The sequence below is a fragment of the Brachionichthys hirsutus genome, chromosome 18 (genome assembly GCF_040956055.1).
Source record: "Brachionichthys hirsutus isolate HB-005 chromosome 18, CSIRO-AGI_Bhir_v1, whole genome shotgun sequence".
NCBI classification, from domain to species: Eukaryota; Metazoa; Chordata; class Actinopteri; order Lophiiformes; family Brachionichthyidae; genus Brachionichthys; species Brachionichthys hirsutus.
In genome coordinates, this window is record NC_090914.1 from 852,012 (window position 1) to 872,400 (window position 20,389).

Genomic DNA, 20,389 nt, shown 5'->3' on the forward strand with positions numbered 1-20,389 from the left:
TATACCCAGTGCACTTCCTGTTCGTGCTCTCTGCATGCAGCCGCCCTGGACTTCCTGTCTGACGGTGAAGCCGCTGATTCGGATCCCCTCTGGACTGGACTCCTGCACTGTGACCCCACCAGGACACAAATATACCCTTGAGCCCCCTAAAACCGATCCCAGGTCTGTGTTCTCCTTTTACACACAGAATCCGTCTCAAATAAAATTCCTGTTTTAAAGACGGGAAGGTTTCAGGCTGGGACATCCGGCAAACTCGGGATCAGAGCAGGATCACCAGTCAGAACCAGAGTCGAGGAGCTCGGTCCAGTCACGTCCGGTTCTGGTTCCCACGCGACATTTTTAATAACTGTACGATTTGATGACTTTTATGTACATTTTATTTAAAACTTCATCAATAATTTGTCTCATCTTTGGACTCCACCGGGTCTGAAGCTAGAACCTTCTTACACTTTAAAAAACAGAGCAGCTAAAATAAATTAAACAAACAATGATCTGTCTGCAACAAAAATATTTTAGAACTCTTATAAGTAGATATTTTGTCGGGCCTCGAGAAATGATTGACAGACCTACAGATACCTGATGAGGCCCGGAACGTGTAAAGGACACTAAACTCCAACTACCATCATGCATTGCACACTTAAGATGCGTTCAGTTGTTTACTCCTGCAGTACCGTTTCTAGAATCCTTCAAATTTGATCAGGCCGAGTTCTGAAAGAATTTTTTAGTTTGTTTTAAATAATAATTTCTTGACAATTCAAAATGATGTCCAATCAGATTGATTAGCTCATATTTGATCATTTTAAAGGCATAAAGACAACAAATTCTTGTAGAAGTGACAATTAAATTGGAGAAAACTTGTAATTTTTCTCATTTCAAATTTGGAACAACTAATAAAAAAATCTAAATCGACTTGAATTGAATATTTCAGGAGTTGTTTCACTCTTTATTTTTTCTATTTGAGTTTCAGTCTGTGAAGATTGTCCTGGACATGATGGCTGCTGTGGTTGTCACGGCGACAGATTAATAGTTATAATTCCAGTATTTTGATCAGAAATTTGAGGAGGGGTTTATTTCTCCCACGACCTCGTCTGCCTCGCCGCTGACCTCCAGAAGGGGCGCGACCTTTGGAGGGAGAATCCCCCCCCCCCCCCCCAGACACCAGAGGCTTTTGATTTAAAGGTTCAGTTCACACAAATGACACCCCCCCCCCCCCCCCATGTTTGTCGATGCGTTTATCTCGGTAAATGTCCTGATCACTTTCTCACAGTTTGATATTTTGTCTGCTAAAACGATAAAACGAATCAAATCTATTGATGTGAGCTGATTATTGATTCTCAGGAACGTTTCTGACGATTCTTTTCATGTTGGTTCTGAAACTATTTTGTCACTTTGAGATAAATAATTCATCTGTCTTAAAAACCTTTTTATTTTGTTGCAAGAACCGGATTTGATCCAAATTATTGACATTTTTTGTGAGAATGAAGAAAAAGACAGTCATTGTGACTTTAATTCTTGGCTCATGAAAAGGTTTATAAAATTAAATTCAGTGATTTCAGAAACATTGAACCGGTTCTCAGTCACGTCAAACTGGTCCTGCCATTAGTACCACTTAGAACAGACCAGAATAACTAGTCTGTCTGCTTTAACTGGTGTGTCTGGTTCTTTATTTGCCCGAAGTTTAACTGATTCGGGTTCATGGCTATGAAAAAAATAAAAATAAAATGGTCAGAAATGAGAAAAAGAACCTAAAACCTCATTGTTGTTTATTTGACTAAAGTCACATCTGAATGTCTTCTGTGGTTAAATCTGAGTCACACCCAAATCACCGTTACACTTTATATAAACATTTATTTAGTTTCCTCCTAAAAACTGACAGAGAATTCACCCCACATCACACTTCCCTGTTGGGAAGCCCTAATAATAATAATAATAATAATAATAAAATAATTCATTAAAATCAGCAAAGTCCCAGTTTTGTTGGTTTTAATAGAGGATCTTTGCTGGACCGCTCACTCTGTGTGTCAAAGGAGAAACCGTTTCCCGTCTGTTAACATCCTCTCTGTGTTTGTATCGCCATCACTGATTATTGATTATTGATTATTATTACGGTGTGCATGAATGAAGCGGAAGGTCGTTCTTCTGGTTCTTATGGTAAAAACTTTTTACTGAACACTGACCTCCTCCTCGGCCTCTTCGTCATCCTCCCAGGTGCGTGAAGGGCGGAAGAAAGGATGACGGAACGGTGTGTTTCTGCTTTTGATTCTGCTGCATGTTCTTAACTTATTGTCATTTTCAAATAAAACATGGAAACACATCGATTTGGTATCAATTTATTTTTATTGATCACACCTGAAGCTGAAAATGTTCTTTCTGTAAAGTTTGTTCACTTTATATTTTTTACCATTTACAGATTAATTCCTGATTAATCTTCTGACGACTTTATCGTGTAGAACATTAATTAAAGAGCATCGAAACAATATTAAACTAATACTTCATAAAAATCAACTATAAATATTAGTATTTGGAGACAGTTTTAATTTAATTGATTTATTTCATTGTGGTTTTTGTCATTATTGATATTTGTTATATCATTTGTATCAGAGTCGGAAGTAAATCGGAGCTTAGAAATGAAACCCAATGATTATAAATCATAACATGTTGATGTTTGTGTTTATGTTCTAAACACAAACATGTTTATGGTCTTCCTCCTCGCTGCTCGGGTTCGGGTTCGGCCGGCTGCAGCACTCGGCTCGGTCTCGGCTCGGCTCGGCTCCTCCGCCAGGCTGCTGAATAAGCCGAACACCATGACCCTCCTGCGGCGTGAACGCGCCTCAAAGCGCCGCCGCTGTCGCGTCTTTGTGGGCCGTAACCTCCGCCGCCGCTCCGTGAACCTGAACACATCCGAACAGATTTCACTTTGATCTCAAGCTTTTTAACCCATTTTGGCCGCAGAGCCGCAAATGTCTTTAATTATTCTGCAATTATCCGCTAATTAAAAGACACGGAGCCGAGCGGAGCGGCTCCCACACGGGATGTAACACCGGAGCATAAATAGCTCAAGATTCCAAATGTTATTCGTTTTTCCGGATATTACAATTTGTTAAAACAGTTCTGCATTTTTATTCTGGAATGGAAACAAAATCAGAAAATTTATGTTAGTTTCTGCAGAATACCAGATTTATGTTTAATTTAAATTTAATTCAAATTCCGAACGACAACAGGAAACTGTTACATAAAAATTATATCCTTGTTATATTGAATTAATTTCATGTTGCTTCGGTTGGTTCTGCAAGATATGTAAAATTTATAAGGGATTAATAAACAATTTTACTGTTAGAGATGCATTTATAAGTAATTAATAAAAGCGAAGATTAAATCGATCAAATATTTATTACATAATTATTATATAACAATATTTAAAAAAATATGTAATATGTATGTAAAATACATGCAAAATAAAATTAATATTAATTTTCCTCCTGAAATGTGTCTCCTGAAGGCTTTTTATAATTCTCTTGAGATCAAATTCTTTGGTGATGAAGCTGAATATTCAAACGAGAACAATGAGTTTTTATTTTAACGTGATGCGTTCACTGCGGAAAGTTAAACGTGCCGTATGACATTTGATTTGACCTTCATCACTTAACCAAACAGAAGCTTTTATTTTGGAGGAGCCTTTTATCACTGGAGGAAAATTACATTTTATTACAAACTCAAAACACAAAAAGATAGATTCAGCTATTTTCAACTTTTGAAAATAAAGTGTAAAAAATAGCTTGTATATAACACACACACACACACACACACACACACACACACACACACACACACACACCTGCTTACTGTAACTCCCGTATCTCCAGCTTGACCCTCTCATTGTAGCACAACTGGAGCAGGATTATATAAATTCACCCCTGTGAAGCCAAATCTTGTCAAACAAATAATTACTTATGCCAAAAAATATAGATAAATATTTTGAAAACAAAATAATAATTTGCGTAAACAAGCTGAAACTGTCACACGAACAAAGGAATTAACGTAAACAAGACACAGAAAATGTGGGAAGACGATAATTTTTGTGCAAACAAAATGATAACTTGTAGAAAATACAATAATTATCAGCAAGAACAAAACAGAAACAGATCCTGAGATACCAACAAGATGCCAACCTGTGTCAGAAGAGAAGGGAAGATGTAAATATGGTGCAAACAAGATTAGAGACGCAGCAAACGTTATAAGAACTTATGTCAACATGACAGCTTTTATGGACAAGATCGAGATAAATCTACCAAAAAAACATATTAATATAGTTTAAATTAATAGAACAAGATGAAAACTATTTCATGAAGGATCGAGTTAGAGATACTGCATAAAAAATGAAATACACAAAAAATGTACAAACTTATGCAATTAACAAAATATTTGTTAAGAAAAAATGAATATCTGCAGTACAAGATGATCTTTAAAGACTTTAAAAATAGTAAATTATTGTTCGAGATGGATAACATTTATTAGATGGAAGGACTTGATTGGACAGAAGGACTCGTGATGGACAGAGGGACTCGTGATGGACAGAGGGACTCATGTTGGACAGAGGGACTCGTGATGGACAGAGGGACTCATGTTGGACAGAGGGACTCATGCTGGACAGAGGGACTCATGCTGGACAGAAGGACTCGCGTTGGACAGAGGGACTCGTGTTGGACAGAGGGACTCATGTTGGACAGAGGGACTCGTGATGGACAGAGGGACTCATGTTGGACAGAGGGACTCGTGATGGACAGAGGGACTCATGTTGGACAGAGGGACTCGTGATGGACAGAGGGACTCATGTTGGACAGAGGGACTCATGCTGGACAGAGGGACTCATGCTGGACAGAAGGACTCGCGTTGGACAGAGGGACTCGTGTTGGACAGAAGGACTGATCCAGATTTGCTGAGTCATGATTCATGACTTCAAAAACAAACTAAACTAAACTGACACCTGCAGCAAAACATGGTTCCATGACCGTTGCCACCAGGTCAACAAGACATGAATCTGTTACCTTTCAGTTTAAAAAACACATCATTTTAAAGAACATGACCATTGCTGCGTTGTCTTCCTCCCCCTGCCACCCACCCTGCTGTAATACGAGCCATATGTTCCGGCGGGGCGGGGCAGTGCTGCTCGGGGCCCTCCGGCGGCAGCGGCGGGGCCCCTGGCATCATTTGGTTAAAGCCTCCGGCCCCTCTTCTCTCCAATCACGCCTTATGGAGGAAAATGTCCTCCACAATACGGCGGCCCTCGGCCTCTTTCTTCCCCTGCCTTTCATTCCCCCCACTAGAAAGCCAGGAACGGGGGCCCCGGGGCCACTAATGCCTTTTGATGGGGATTGGAATTAATTATCTCCAATAACACAATTGTGCTGGACCAACGAAAAGAGCAAAGAAATCCCCTCCAGAATCAGAAGAAGAAAAGAGGAGCGAGGAGGACGATCAAAGTGGAGAGAGAGAGGGCGAGAGACACCGTGAGACAGAGGCAGAGAGAGCGAGCAGCTGCCTTCCCATTAAAAATGATAGGGAGGAAGTTTATTAGAGCTTTGTGTGGTGGTGAGATGCTCGGGGCGGGAGTGGGGGGGGGGGGGGGGGGGTCAATGGCAGACCTTCTTCTGCTCCTTCTTGGAATGATGAAATCAGTTGGTTTGATGACATCACAGATAAACCTTTGATCTTTCTCTGATGCTGAATAAATAAAAGTGATCAGGTTTAAATTCTCTGTCCTGTGTTGTGTGTGTTTCTGTATGTATCTCAGTTCCTATCAGCTATTGATAGGATATTGATCAATGAGTCAAACACGTGGAGGAGGGACATGATTGGTCCGTAGCTCAAGCATCAACCTGATTGGATGGTACATTTATGGTTATAGATAATTCAACAATTTAAATGATCTCTCGCTCTCTCTCTCTCTTACACACACACACACACACACAGTCAGAAGTTGGAGCTCCAACAAACTGAGTCTTTCTTCAGAACAAGCAGATTAACGGAGGCAGGATTAAAACCAGGACACCCAAGTCGACCACAAGTGGTCCACCGTAACCATGGTAACCAGCCAGCAGTGGGAGGGGGGGCAGAACAAACACATATATGTGTAAAACCTACATACGGGAAGAAACCAAAGTGTCTCATAAGTAAGTAAAATCTTTATAAAGTCCCAAATAAAAAAAAAAGATGAAATCAATTTGTCCTTTAAAACACTTTTAATGTAGGGAATAAATACATTTATTTGATATCTATATTGTAAATAAACAAATGAATTTCAGTAAAACTCATCTCATTTAAAGCCAGTACACAAAGAATGAACTGATGAGGTTGTGATAATGTGATTGTAATTTTAAACTCAGATTCATCGTAAATCATTCATGAATTCAACAGCAGCAGCATTTCAGAGAAAGACGTGTGTGTGTGTGTGTGTGTGTGCGTGCTGCAGCAGAGGTCGACCAATCAGTGAGCTCCTCCTCATGTTTGGACAGTGTTAGTATGCAGAGTAGTGTGTGTGTGTGTGTGTGCATCTGTATGTGTGTGTGAATATAAAGTGACTTTTTCCAGAAACAGCAGTCCGCGGTGACGGTTCCGTGTCGTTTACCTGTATTTCTGTTCTCACCTGGGCGGCGCTCCTTTGCTTTCTGTCTTTTGTTTGTTAATGTGGTGAAAATGTGCAGCAGTCATTGATGCTTTAAAATACTACCTGCGTCCCCGAGGGGCGTTTTTATTTTAATCTCACCCTACAACCATGGCAGGAGGAGGAACGAGGAGGAAGGAGGGGGGAGGAGCCGAAATAACGAAGCAAAAGTTAAATGAAGTTTTTAGGGAACATGAAGTCAGGGCGGCTTCCTCACATTTGTCGCTACAATCATCTGAAATTAATTTGAGCAAAATTTCATCTTAAAACAGGAGACTTAAAAAGATGAACCTTAGATCAACAGATGAACTAAGAGGCAGACGGATCTTCAATTAGAGACGGAAAGAGGAGGAGGAGGAAGAGGAGGAACCTTTAAATGCATCACTGGACCCAAAATGAACTTCTGAATCATCGCTGCTGTGACACAGAGTAAAAGCTGTTCAGGGGATAATTAGATCTTTAATTGAAACTTTGTTTTGAAAAGAAATCTCCACATTATTCCAACATCTCATTAAAAAAAAACGGAATATTCTCAACAGAAACTTTAAATTAAACTACAATAAACACCAATCGGGTCAGGTAAATTATTTAGTACCATTATATTTGATGCAACCAAATAAAGAACAACATGATACAATCACATTCACCGAAAATATGAAAGGATGCAGAATAGATAGAAATCAAAAGATACATGATTGTACCGAGACGGAATAAACATTGAGAAAGTGTAGAAACAGGAATAAAAAAAGTGAAGAAACATGAATAAAAAAGTGTAGAAGCAGGAATAAAAAAAGTGTAGAAACATGAATAAAAAAGTGTAGAAACATGAATAAAAAAAGTGTAGAAACAGGAATAAAAAAGTGTCAAAACAGGAATAAAAAAGTGTAGAAACATGAATAAAAAAGTGTAGAAACAGGAATAAAAAAGTGTCAAAACAGGAATAAAAAAGTGTAGAAACATGAATAAAAAAGTGTAGAAACAGGAATAAAAAAGTGTCAAAACAGGAATAAAAAAGTGTAGAAACATGAATAAAAAAGTGTAGAAACATGAATAAAAAAGTGTCAAAACAGGAATAAAAAAGTGTAGAAACATGAATAAAAAAGTGTAGAAACATGAATAAAAAAGTGTAGAAACATGAATAAAAAAGTGTCAAAACAGGAATAAAAAAGTGTAGAAACATGAATAAAAAAGTGTAGAAACAGGAATAAAACCAGCTTTATTCAAGGAAAAATAGATGAGTGCTTCAAACTGAGATCAGATGACGGCTCGGAGGCTTCCCGCCCCGACCTTCTTCCTCAAAACCTCGACCAGACGCTCCAACCTGATGACGACACACAGAAACCGTCAAAGCCGAGCAGGAGGATCCGTCCTGCTCGGGTACTGGATCATCCGACGATAAAAGGTGTGCTTAGTAATCAGGATAACTAATTAGTTTCTGGCTGCAGGGGAAACTAGATTTCCACTGACCAGGCTTTTCCCTTTCTACCAACGACGTCCGACTAGAAGAGGGAATATTAACAACCTGAGGAGCAGCAGGAAACTGAGATGAAGCTCAAATGATGGAGGGAGGAGTTGGGAAACTGACCCTGGATGACTTTCCAACACACATCGATCGCTCGCTCAGTTTCTCTCTCTCTACAAACCAAATTAAACTTCTCGCCTCCAATAACCAGCAGATTTCTATCCCCCCCCCCTCCGGAGAGCAAATATTCTTCTCTTCACTATTCAGAAACTTGGGAGGCTCTTCAGAGCCGGCTCCCCCCCCCCCCCCCCGCTGGCAGCCAAATTAGAGCCGCAGGTTTGAGCCCGGAGGACGGCGCCGCGACGCAGACGGACGACTTAAGCTGTTTTCATCATGAGTCTCATCCCTTCATCTTCACACTGATGAGATGAGAAGCAGCAGAAGAAGAAGTCACGCTACTCAGCGTCCGACCATCATCCCGTACGAGTCACAATCTGAAGGATTAATTCTTCCTGATCAATTCCGCGGCAGAGACACTCACAGCGACGTCGGCTGAATACGAATCATCCAACGAAATCTAGTCCCACGCGCTTTAGTGTCTGATGGTCGGTGCCCAGTGTGTCTCACGCACACACACACACACACGCACACAATCAGCACAAGCCATTGAATATATTTGTGTTGTCATGACGACTGCAGCAGAAACAAAACAAGGACGGAGGTGTTGTGTATTAAAAGGTAGACTCTGACCTGCGGACTCTCTCGCCGGCGTCTTGCTCCGCCTCCTGACTGCGCTGAAGCTCCGCCTCCATGCTTTGCTTCTCCTTTGACAGCTGCTGAAGCTGCACCAGAAGGGGCGTGGTCTGATCCGCTGGAGCGACGCCGTCGCTTGGCAATGAGGGAGGAGTGGCGAGGAGTTTCTGGGAGCTGAAGAGAGGAGGAGGGGAAGTTTGGAAGTTTCATCAAAGTCTTCAAAGGAATAAGCCCAAAAATAAAAATGTTATTGTATGCTAGCATGTTGCATGGCTAATGTGGCTCCTCGCACTCCGATGCGACGTTCCAGCTCAACCCGACCTGTTCCCGGCAGCTGATGGTTAATCAATCAGCTGTGATATTGATAGCTGAAGCCTGGTTTCAGGTTAATTAAAGGTAAACAGCTGATGGACGCAGAAGACAGGACGAAGGACAAACGTCCCCGTTCAGAGGAGATTACTCCTTTTCTCCGCTGCTTTCCTTTTGACATTTTAAGAAAAGTCGATGATCTTCTGCTCTCAGACTAGACAGTAGGTTTCCATGGTTACCATCGGGGTTTTAACTGCAACCACTGAGCTCCTGAACCAACAAGCAGAGGGTCAGAGGTCAAAGGTGGGTCAGTCCTGCTCCTGACCCGCATCCAATGAAGATTTAGTGAAACGTATGTTTGATGTCTGACCCCCAGCTGTCGACCAAAGGAGATCCAGACGGAGATGAGTGGAGATCCGCCCGAGTCGGGGACCAGATCAGCTGAGACCCGGCACAGAGGGCTCCGGGAGATCCCTGAACCTCTGGAATGTGTTGACATGGATTGATGTTTGGACTCGGGACCAGTCAGTCTCATAAAGGTGCAGCTGCAGACCCAAAGTAAGCCGACTCCCCCCCCCTCCCTCCTGATAGCTGCATGGGCATGGTGTGATGGAGTAAGGAGACTACGGTGCAGCGCTTACACCTCCTTCACCGGTTCTCCTCCTAAGCCTCTGGGAATCATCAGTGAGAGCAGAGATGCTGTTAATTAAAGGGTTACCAGTTTAATATCGGCCTCCTTATCTCCTGCTAATGTTCATTATGCTCCATTTATTTCACTCTGAAAAAGAGGACTTTCAAAACTCAGTTAAATACAAAGAAACTCAAAGAAGTTTTTCTGTGAAATGAAGAGAACTACTGAAAAAAAAAGACGTTTCTATTTCCCTGGAAACACTGAAATAAACCCGATATTGCAGCACGCCCCCCCACCTGGTGATCCCCTCTCCCTCCCCGGCGTCCGTGCAGGCGTCCAGCCTCAATCCTGATGATGTATGGAGAGTCACAGTTTGGACAGCGTGGACAAACAGCACGGCGTCCTGCATTACTCGCCAGCTTCACTCTGCTGCTCGACAAACTGTCGTGTTTCTGTCTATTGTCCCAACACACATTCCTGTCCACCTGGAGGGGGACATCGTCCCCGAACCTTTGACTGGTCCTGCTCTAAGACACCGAACAGCGCCTGATTTCTGCCACCGTCGTGCGTAAAACTGAATCGAGTCTTTATGAAGGCGTCTAATTAACGACGCTGTTGGTGTCCTTCGTGGGTCGCTAACGGCAGATAGTAAAGGAGGAGATAAGACAGACAAGTCTCACCTGTGATTGGTTCGCAGCACCTGTAGCTCCGCCTCCAGCTGCACCCTGCTCTCCAGAGTTCCGCCTCTCTCTTTCTGAAGCCTCAGCAGCGTCTCCTGATTGGATGAATTGTGACATTTAGCTCGTTTCGATCCGCGTCAGCAGCGTTTAAGTGATGATGATGATGATGAAGGACCTCAGAGCAGACCGGTTATCAGTTGATGTTGATGTGCAGAAAGGTTTAATTACCAAACTGTGTGGTTTCAGATCTGTTTGAATGAAGGATTAATTAACTAAATGATTATCTAATTAACAAACACGAGAGTCAAATTGATTTATGATGAGGATTTTCATAATGTAACATTCATCTAATGATCAATTCATGACTTCCCTCGATCCTCTCCTGTCTCTGCTCCTTCCATCAGCTCCTCACCACCTTTAAATATCTTCATCTCCTATCTGCACCTAAACTCTTCATCACTGATCACCGCCTATCGCTGAACCTCCCATCACTTCCTGTACCTTTATGTCTTGTCCACCCCCCTTATCTCCTAACATCCATCAGCTGTCTCCTCATCTCCTGTCTCATCAAGACCTATCACCTCCCATCTCCGCACCTCCTACCCCCCCTACCTCACTGCGTCTCTGGTCAAACAGTGTGGAGGTCGACTCCGGCAGGGATTACAGACCCGATCCTGACCTCCTCCTCCTCCTCTATGCTAATTAAAGCACTCAAGGTCTGCGAGTTTAAAGTGAGACATCAAAGAGAACCCAAACCCGGAGAGTCAATATGTGTCTTCCCCAGCCGGGCCGGAGGAGACTCTTCAAAAGAGCCGCACGATTTATTAATCAGAATAATTTCCAAATGAGATCAGTAAGCAGGAGCGATGCCGAGCTGACCTTTAACATGAGGAGTTAAGGTCAATGAAAGAGGAGGAGGAGGAGAAACATAATCCGCCTTCCAGGACATCTAAAATCACCTCCAGAAGCACGATGTGCGATGATGTCATCTTTTGTTGTGTTGTTTCACGCTAAACCAAACAACAGCATCAAGCAGACCGCCTGCTGGCGTTCAGGAAGCACAGAGGCATGATGGGTAATACAACTACATGTGTGACAATGTGTACCCCACAACACAACATCCCATTTTAAACAGGGGGCTCATGGGGGGGTAGCAGGAGATGAGGGGAACCTTTAATTAGCATAGGAACCGGATAATGGGGAGGAGCTACTCCGACCTTTAACATGAGGAGTTAAAGGGACAGTTCACAACAATCAGCCCCCAAATTCAGCCCCCCCGGTCAGCAGCTTGAAGCCGGTGTGTCAGATCAGATCTGTATTTATGCTTCAGGCAGCAGGAATATCACTTATGTTTTGTATTTATAGACTTTTATTGTGAAATTATGTGGACTACAAACAGGAAACAGGCTGTCCTTCATGTGGACTACAAGTCCCAGTGTGACGTTCTGGATTACAAAGTTAGGTTCAAAGTTCTGGTTTTAAGTTATCGCATGGTTTAAAGTCTGGTTTTACATTCTAGTGATTATTCTTGGGGTCTAAAGCTCTGGTCTAAAACTGTGGTTTTACATTCTCGTCTACTCTTGTGGTTTAAAGCTCTCAGTTAAAGCTCTGTTTTACAGCTCTGGTCTAAAACTGTGGTTTTACATTCTCGTCTACTCTTGTGGTTTAAAGCTCTCAGTTAAAGCTCTGTTTTACAGCTCTGGTCTAAAACTGTGGTTTTACATTCTCGTCTACTCTTGTGGTTTAAAGCTCTCAGTTAAAGCTCTGTTTTACAGCTCTGGTCTAAAACTGTGGTTTTACATTCTCGTCTACTCTTGTGGTTTAAAGCTCTCAGTTAAAGCTCTGTTTTCCAGCTCTGGTCTAAAACTGTGGTTTTACATTCTCGTCTACTCTTGTGGTTTAAAGCTCTGACTCAAGGCTCTAGTTGCTGGTCGATGCTTGCCATTTTCTGGCGACTCACTGACAGTCTGTCGGTTAATTTAACAGCAGCTGCTGGTTTTTCCATTGGAAATTAAAAACCTCTCCAGGCTCTAATCCCGCTGGAGCCCTCCAGCCTAATTAACAGATTTTGTGGTGAAAAAAAAAAACTCGAATGCTACATTAATAACAACATTTAATATATTTCTGCAGAAGAAAACAAGCAGAGCTGCAGGACAGGAAGGACACAACAGATTCTAGTCTGGATTCTGATGATCCGACACCAGGATGAACAAGACGACTAACCCTGACCCGGTACGTTTGAAACCTGCCTATCTTACTAACTCCACTCTACACACCACTGCGCTACCCGTTAACCCTAAACCGCACCTGACCCTTTCATACAAACTCCAACAACACTTGCAGCAGGTGAAGCAGCACCAGAAACCCACGGGCCGCTTCTACAGGACGGTCCTTCACGGAAGAAAAGGAATCTCCTTCCCACCCCACAGGAACATATTCAGAATGGGTCCACACACACACACACACACACACACACACACACACACACACACACACACAGGCCCAGTTTGAATAACAAGTTGTTGGCAAACAAGCTACGGTGTCTCCACGGTAGGTCGTCATGACGACGGAAGAGCCGTCCCATCGTGATTGTTCAACACGGAGACCACCGGTTAATAAGCAAACGAGCCAGAGATATAGTGTGTGTGCGTGTGTGTGCGTGTGTGTGTGCGCGTGTGTGCGCTTACCTCAGCCTTCCGTTGCTCTCTCTCCTGAACCAGATCCTGTTCCAGCCGTTTACACTGCAAAGAGAGGCAATCGGAATTTATTGATCCTTTCAATTGATGACTAAAAGTAAATTGAATATTTATTTACCAGTTTGTTTCTGTATAAATAATGTCATGAATTTGTTTCTGTTCTCACGGCATGAATGTTAGGAATAAAACAAAAATCAGACAATTCTGAGAAGTGTCTTCGGATCTTCTCGGATTGATCGTCTCCAGGCCGATCCGAGTCAGTGACAGTCGTTGGTATTCTGTCCTTCTAAGGAGTCTGGCCCATCCAGGTGAGCTTTAATAATCTGTAATAACCCGTAATAATCTGTAATTACCTGATATTAACTCAATAAAAAGAAGCAGCAGCTGTCATATGAGACTCGGATGGCGAGAGAGAAAGAGAGAGAGACAGGTAGAGAGAGGCAGAGAGTGGCTGCGAGCTCTCAGGAAGGCGCCTCCCCCACTTTTCTAATATTTCCCAGAAGTCCTGGCTGCGGCGGGGAAGATAATCCCTGGGAGATGAGGAGAGGGAGTGAGGGATTGGTGAGCGGCAGGAGGGAGGAGAGGAATCCTCCAGCATGGAGTGTTCTCTCTCTTCTTCTTCTCCTCGGAGGATTACAGCGGCATTTGAAACATATTTCGGCGCGCTGTAGCGGCGAAGCAAAGGCGGATTAAGGTGTTACCATGGAGGGGTGGTGTTAACACTGAGGGGCGGGGTGTTAAAAGATGGCGGCGCAGAGATATTGACAGGGTTAGCGGCAATAGGCCGGGTGATTCGGAGGCGAGACCAACACAGAAAGGAGGTTTATGAGGTTAACGGAGGCAGGCGGGGCGGTACCAGAACAAATACCACGTCATCACTTCCACTAAACAAGAAATGTGAATGTACCACTACCTTTGTAGAAGTAGAACTTCCTCCATAAAAGTACCACTTCTCCCGTACAAGTACCACATCCTGACCAAAAGTACTTCAGCGCTACTACTAACACAGTAAAATGACTCTTTATTCCATCCCTCCTCCGCTTCCTTGGTGACTGTTTCCATGGTTTCCACCATACAGTGGTGCTGCTGCTGCAGTTTGGTTACCATGGTAACACTTTACCATTTATCTGGCATCAGTTAAAGGTGGTGCTTCTGAGCCACCACCTGACATGCTGGGATCTCTGCCCCTCCCTCACTTGTCTTGCCCCTCGGTCGGCCTCCTTCACCCTCCGTCTGTCATCCCTCCATCAGTCAGCCTTCTCACCCCCCCCCCCCCCCCCCCCCGCCCCACCGGATCCTCCCACAGAGAGCGATGTTTGGATCAAGATAAATTACAGGGAAGAAATCCAGCACTCTGCAGGTTTTGGTAATAAACTCGGAGCTGAACTTTGATAATCGTCAGCCTCCAGAGGAACGACAGAACAAAGGGAATATTTTCCTTCATCAATCATCTCCACTTATTGAATATTGATTGACACTTCCTCCCATCAGTGGTCTCAGATTTAAACCAGAAAAGAGTCTTCTTAGTCCAGGAACGAATGAATGTAAGAATAAAAACAGACAGAGAGAGGGGCTCTGAGTCTATAATGATGTCATAGTTCATGTGACGGAGCCTCTGTGATGTCATACCAGGGACAGGATGAGGCTGTTCTCTGACTTAAATGTCTGAGATCATCAACACTCCTCCGTCTCCATAAGCAAATACTGAGCAGAGATTACATTCAAACATCACACACATACAGGCTGCGCTGTCCTCACTCACGCACGCACGCACACACGCACGCACGCACGCACACACACACACACACACACACCTGAGGAGACAAACAGGTGTATAAACAGCGAGCGTTCAGCAAACACCGGCTCCACGTCAGCTTCGTCAGGTCGTCTCAATCTGACTGTCAATATTTGTCTCACCGCCGTTTTGTTTTCACACCATTCAAAATATTCATGTTCAGATTTAAACTGCAAATATTTGAGGTTTGGGCTGCCGGGGCCTCCGTAACCCGGACGACGCTCGGCGCCGCCCCCAGCGTCACGCTGCGCAGCAAGAACCGGGTTAAACAGATGGCTTAGAGGTGGTGTCAGCTGCAGTCAGACCGAACTCAGACAGGAAGCAGAAAACTAAAACTCGAGTGAGACCAGACAACGTGCAGACAAGAGGAATCCAATCCTCAGAACCTCACAGCCGAGATGATTGTCAAGTTTTAAAAAGCTGATGTGTTGTTGTTTTTATGTCTTAAAATAAACGCCTTTCTAACTTTTCAAACCTGGACTTTGAATGACTTTGAGTCATCGGGTCACCTTTCCTTGCAGAGCTGACTTTGGGCAGGAGGCGGGGTTTACCCCAGACACATCGCCAGGTCATCACATTCACATACAGGTAAGGACTCTCACCTTGATTGCAGAGCTGTCTCGCTCCTCCATCACAGCCTTCATCTCCTGAGCCGTGATGTCATTTTGCCGTTGCCTTGCCAACCGCAGATGCTGAACCAGAACCGAACCCAACTGTTCCATCTCCTGGACATCAGCGTTGGAAATGCTCTGAAGGAGCTCATCAACATCCTGAGTGACGACAAACACACGGGGGAAGATCAGGGCAAACACAAACCATTATAATTTACAATGGCTGCGTTCACATGGACACATTTAATCGGATTAAAAGCCTGATCTGAATAAAAACGCTTCGTGTACACAGCCCGACTCGGAATAGTCTGACCCGATCAAGATTTTATTCCGATTGATAATCCGATCAGGGCGCATGAAAACACTTCTTCTGTTATTCCCGGAAGCTCGTTTAAGCAGAGCGAGCGAAAGACAGAACATGTCAATATCTGAGACAAACACGTTGCCAGAGACATTAAAGGAGGAAACTAACAGCGCAAACGGGAAAAATGCGCCAAATAACGCTGACGTTTCCAGCAGAAAGGGGCGGGGCCATGCTACGGCTTCTTCTTCTATTATTTCCGGTATATTTGGTAAAATTGCGCATGTCAAAATAATTTACTCCGATCTAAAGTGTGACGCATGAACACGCAAATCCTAATCAGATCAATATGTTTAGTGTCCATGAACACCGTGCATCTGATCACAATTTTAATCCAAACACTGATCGGATTAAATAGATTTTTTCCATGTAAACGCAGCCAATGACAATACTGTCGGTCTCATTATTATTGCTAGTAGTATTACTAGTAGTAGTACACTGAAGATGTGGTGAGTGTTTTTACCAAATCAGAGTCCTCAATGGGAATATTCTCCAACCTGAAGAGAGACAGAAATTCTGGATTACGAGGAGATTATTAGGTGTTTACCTGTCGAGTCTTTCGGTGTGAACCGACAGAGCTCATACCTGTTTTTATCGGTGGGGTATTGGGGTTAGTTTTTGCTTGGGGGCCCACCGGTAGTTTCATCCTAGCCACCCCCTCCCCAGTGTGGCAGCGCAGACAAAATTAAAGCTGGACCTCTGCAGCAGCCTGCTAAATGACCTGAGCGCTGCAATGGCAGCGGATGAGCAGTAATTTCGTCCTGCCCTCCCTGAAGTCCAACTGAAAACTCGCCATCATTTCAAAAATGATGGTAAAGCTGCAAGGGCGTCAGCCGGGCAGATCCAGGAGATTCTTCCACCATGATGGTGGACACGGCGCTGGTAACTAGCTGCTCCTCTGCCGCTCCTCCTGGGAAGCTCTTTTCATTTATCCTGCCGCTGTTTTTCTGTAATAAACTGTAATAAGGTGGCCAAGGCAGCGCCACTCTGCAGGGAACAGCGGGTAATGAAAGACCGGCCGCCTCCAATAAAGCTCCTCTAACACCCTGCTTACAGCCCATCCAGCCTGGCTCAGCTCAGCCGACATCTACATTTAAGATCCGCGGCAAAGTCCCACCGACAAACTTTTGTCTTCACCATGAATATATGCAGAGACATGACTTTTTTTTTTTACTTAACTTATATAAAACAGATTCTTTACATTGGCCAAAGAGAAGACAAACAAACCGCAGTCTGCTCGGTTCCTTCCAGCTTCGGATTGTCTGCACACAGAGACAGAACGCTGTGGAACGCCACAGAGGAGGTTCCCAAACGGAGAACGGCGTTCCCTCCCGTGTCCGGGGGGGGGATAACCCGATGGGCAACAAGGTGACGCAACTTAAACTGGAAGGAGCAAATATTCCTAAAAAAAACGACAGTCTATTTAAATTAATGCCATCCAGAAGTTAACAAAAGAAAAATCTAGGGATTAAACGAGGATGGAACCGATGGTCCGAGACGTATTCTGAGCCATAAAGTGATTTGGAATGAATCGCTTTCATGAAAGAAGTTGATCGTAAACGAGAGAGCTTTCATTTTAGCAGTTTGTTGAATGCAGTTTCGCATTATTCATAAACACACACACTGTTTAGCATGAAACACACTAAAACACACACATTTACAGAGGTATTACAGGCCGCCTCTTCCCATTAAGAAAACACACACACAGAGTAACACACTCGCAGTCCTGGCAGATGGAACATGCTCCTCCATATTCTGTCCCTCATAAAGAGGATTGTGGCCTCCAATATCAATTACCCTCTCATCTTGGGGGGGCGGGGGGGTGGAAAACAGGGAGGTAATTAGATTTTCTAGTGTATTTGGAGGCTCCTCGAAGAGAACGAGAGCTCGTTTCACAGCTCTTAACTAGACTGAGGAGGTGAATAATGAAGGAGGAGAAATATAAAGGAGAAACTAAGTTAAAGAGCCTGTTGGAGTCAGTTTATCCTCAGAGGAGGGCGCTTTTAATGTCATTATCTATGATAAAGAGCTATATAATTAGCTTTTAATGCAGGCACCTCTCGTGTGTGTGTGTGTGTGTGTGTGTGTGTGCGTGTGCATGCGTACTCCAAGGCCTGCTGTATTTGGCGGCTGCGAATCAGAGCCTCGTCTCTCTCCTCATTGGCCAGCAGGAGCCGTGACATCAGAGCTTGGTCTCTGTGCTTCTGCGCCGCCAACACCTCCTCCAACAGAGCTGAGGTGACAAGGAGAGAAGAGGAGGAGGAGATATTAGTTCCAGAGTGAATTTAGTAGAAACATCAATCTGCTTCTATCGCTCCTCAGACTGATCATCCAATCAGAGCAGAGCGTGTGTGTGTGTGTGTGTGTGTGTGTGCTGTGGTCGATATGTAATAATGAAGAAATGACCCGCAGCTCTGAATCTGAGGCAACAACACCTTTCTCTTCAGCGTCATGGTAACATGCTCAACATGTTTGTTTTGATGTTTGAAGTCGGATTTCTGCCGCAACAAAACAATTTTATTGGTATTTAAAAAATACTAATAAAACGTTTCTGCATCTTCTAAATCGTTATAGTTCAATCGTTTTAAAAAAGCAGGGAGGAGGCTTTTTGTTTCAGTCATAATCCTGTTGGATGACACACACACGCACGCACACACACACACAGAGTCCAACATACACCTCCCTCTCCTCTCCCTCCTCACCTGCAGGTCTCTCCCAGTCTTGGGCCTCCCTCTGTTCCTCCCTCAGCTCCTCCTCCACCTCCCTCTTCTGCAGCTCCTTCTCTTTCTGGACCAGCTGATCCAGCAGCTGGAACACAGGCAGGGGTTTCCACACAGCGCACGTATGTAAATGATGTTCACTGCCTGCTTTCCAAATCATCTGAACGTATGTCACATGTTTCACGACTGTGCGTACTACTGTGCGTACTACTGTGTGTACTACTGTGTGCACAGTGTGTATTCTGTGGACCTTCTTGTTGACGTCTCTCAGAGCGTCGAGTTCTTTCAGCAGAAGCGAGATGTTTTTGTCTCGATCAAAACTCTGTCCTCGAGTGGAAGTGGCGGCCGGACCGAAGGCGGCCTCCTGCTGAGAGCTGGAGGAGACGCGTTTGGGTCAAAAGGAGTTCCGTCTGACATCCTGATCGCTTCTCTCGAGAATATGTCGGGGAAAATACATTGTAAGGGGAAAACTGGACAAAGATGGGGAAGATGAACAGAAGCGCCACTGTTGGAGATTTAAGGAGACAAGGGAGGGAAACCGAGATTTAAAGGGCCGGCGTGTAAAAGAAGCGACGACTGACCTACACATAGATGCGTGAAGACGAAAATGATTTAGAAAAGTTATGAAAATCAGAGCCAAGATCATCTCCGAAGCTGTGCAGAGCAGGTCAGCCAGTGGTCGGCATGGCTGCGATCGGTCAGGAGCGCGCTGACATCATCTCAGGGTACTTCATTACAGTTTCACCTGCGTGTACTGAAGCCAGGTGTTTTTAACCTCGCATTATCAGATGTCAGGCGGTGAGATGAGGCAGCAGGTTACGAGGCGTTGCTTTAATCAGAACCGACTCGTGTAATTCTCTCATATTACCTTAAAGGTCAGGCTGCTTCTTAGCGCAATAAAGCAGGTAAATAAGACACGGTCTTCTGTGATTGACTGTTTCTGACTTTATTATATCAGCTGCTTCTAATCAACTTTTGTCTCTTCCCGCCATCTTTCCCCGTCTATTTCCGTCTCCCTCTAACGCTTCACTAACCAAATCAAATATAAATCTAATAGGTCACATTTCAAGCGGTGATGCAGCTCAAACTGCTCCGCAAATTTCATTTGAATAAAATGCATCCTAAAGGCAAAAGAAGAAGCACACGGAGTTAAAAGAATCTAAAAGATGAAGCGTAATGAAAAGCAAGGGGCTTGAATAAACCTCTGTGCTGGGGAGACGCCGTCCCCGCGGTCATCGTCTGAGGGAACAGCACAGGTGGTCTCACCTGTCAAGAGTGCCGACCAGTCGTCTTCTGAAGGCGGGACTACCAGGACCTCTGGAGCCTCCTCCTCCATCAGAGCCGTGGAGACGGCCCTCCGTCTGAGGAGAAGGTTCTCTGCTGGTGGAAAGGTCCATCTGCACCTCCCCTCCTCCTCTCAGAGACCTGGGGGTCAACAGAGAGACAGGAGACACGGACCTCCTGTGGGACAAGGGTGAGACAGGGGACACGGACCTCCTGTGGGTCAGAGGGGAGGAGCAGATCGGAGGTTCCTGGAGGTGCTGAGGAGCTGAAGGGAGACAAACAAAAGCAAACATGAATCGTTGGCGGACGATGGGAGCGTTTTGCAGCATATGATGTCATCAACGTGCTGCAGAGATGATTTCCTGCTTCCTTCCTGTCATCTCTTTCTGTGGAGTTTTGATCACACTGCCAACTACTGGCCTGACA

General features: G+C 44.3%; 1 protein-coding gene across 1 annotated transcript in view; it reads right to left on the reverse strand.

Moving 5' to 3' along the window:
• Positions 1 to 7,705: 7,705 nt before the first annotated feature.
• mipol1 (mirror-image polydactyly 1) overlaps positions 7,706 to 20,389 on the reverse strand; it is a 13,550-nt gene continuing 866 nt past the window's right edge. The window contains exons 4-13 of the mRNA XM_068752017.1: positions 19,946 to 20,228; positions 18,930 to 19,053; positions 18,662 to 18,767; positions 18,066 to 18,192; positions 16,423 to 16,456; positions 15,590 to 15,757; positions 13,184 to 13,237; positions 10,497 to 10,591; positions 8,874 to 9,050; positions 7,706 to 7,982 (exon numbers count right to left, since the gene is read on the reverse strand). Coding sequence (XP_068608118.1) covers positions 7,916 to 7,982; positions 8,874 to 9,050; positions 10,497 to 10,591; positions 13,184 to 13,237; positions 15,590 to 15,757; positions 16,423 to 16,456; positions 18,066 to 18,192; positions 18,662 to 18,767; positions 18,930 to 19,053; positions 19,946 to 20,228 — 1,235 coding nt within the window. The 3' untranslated portion in view covers positions 7,706 to 7,915. The remainder of the gene's footprint in view (positions 7,983 to 8,873; positions 9,051 to 10,496; positions 10,592 to 13,183; positions 13,238 to 15,589; positions 15,758 to 16,422; positions 16,457 to 18,065; positions 18,193 to 18,661; positions 18,768 to 18,929; positions 19,054 to 19,945; positions 20,229 to 20,389) is intronic.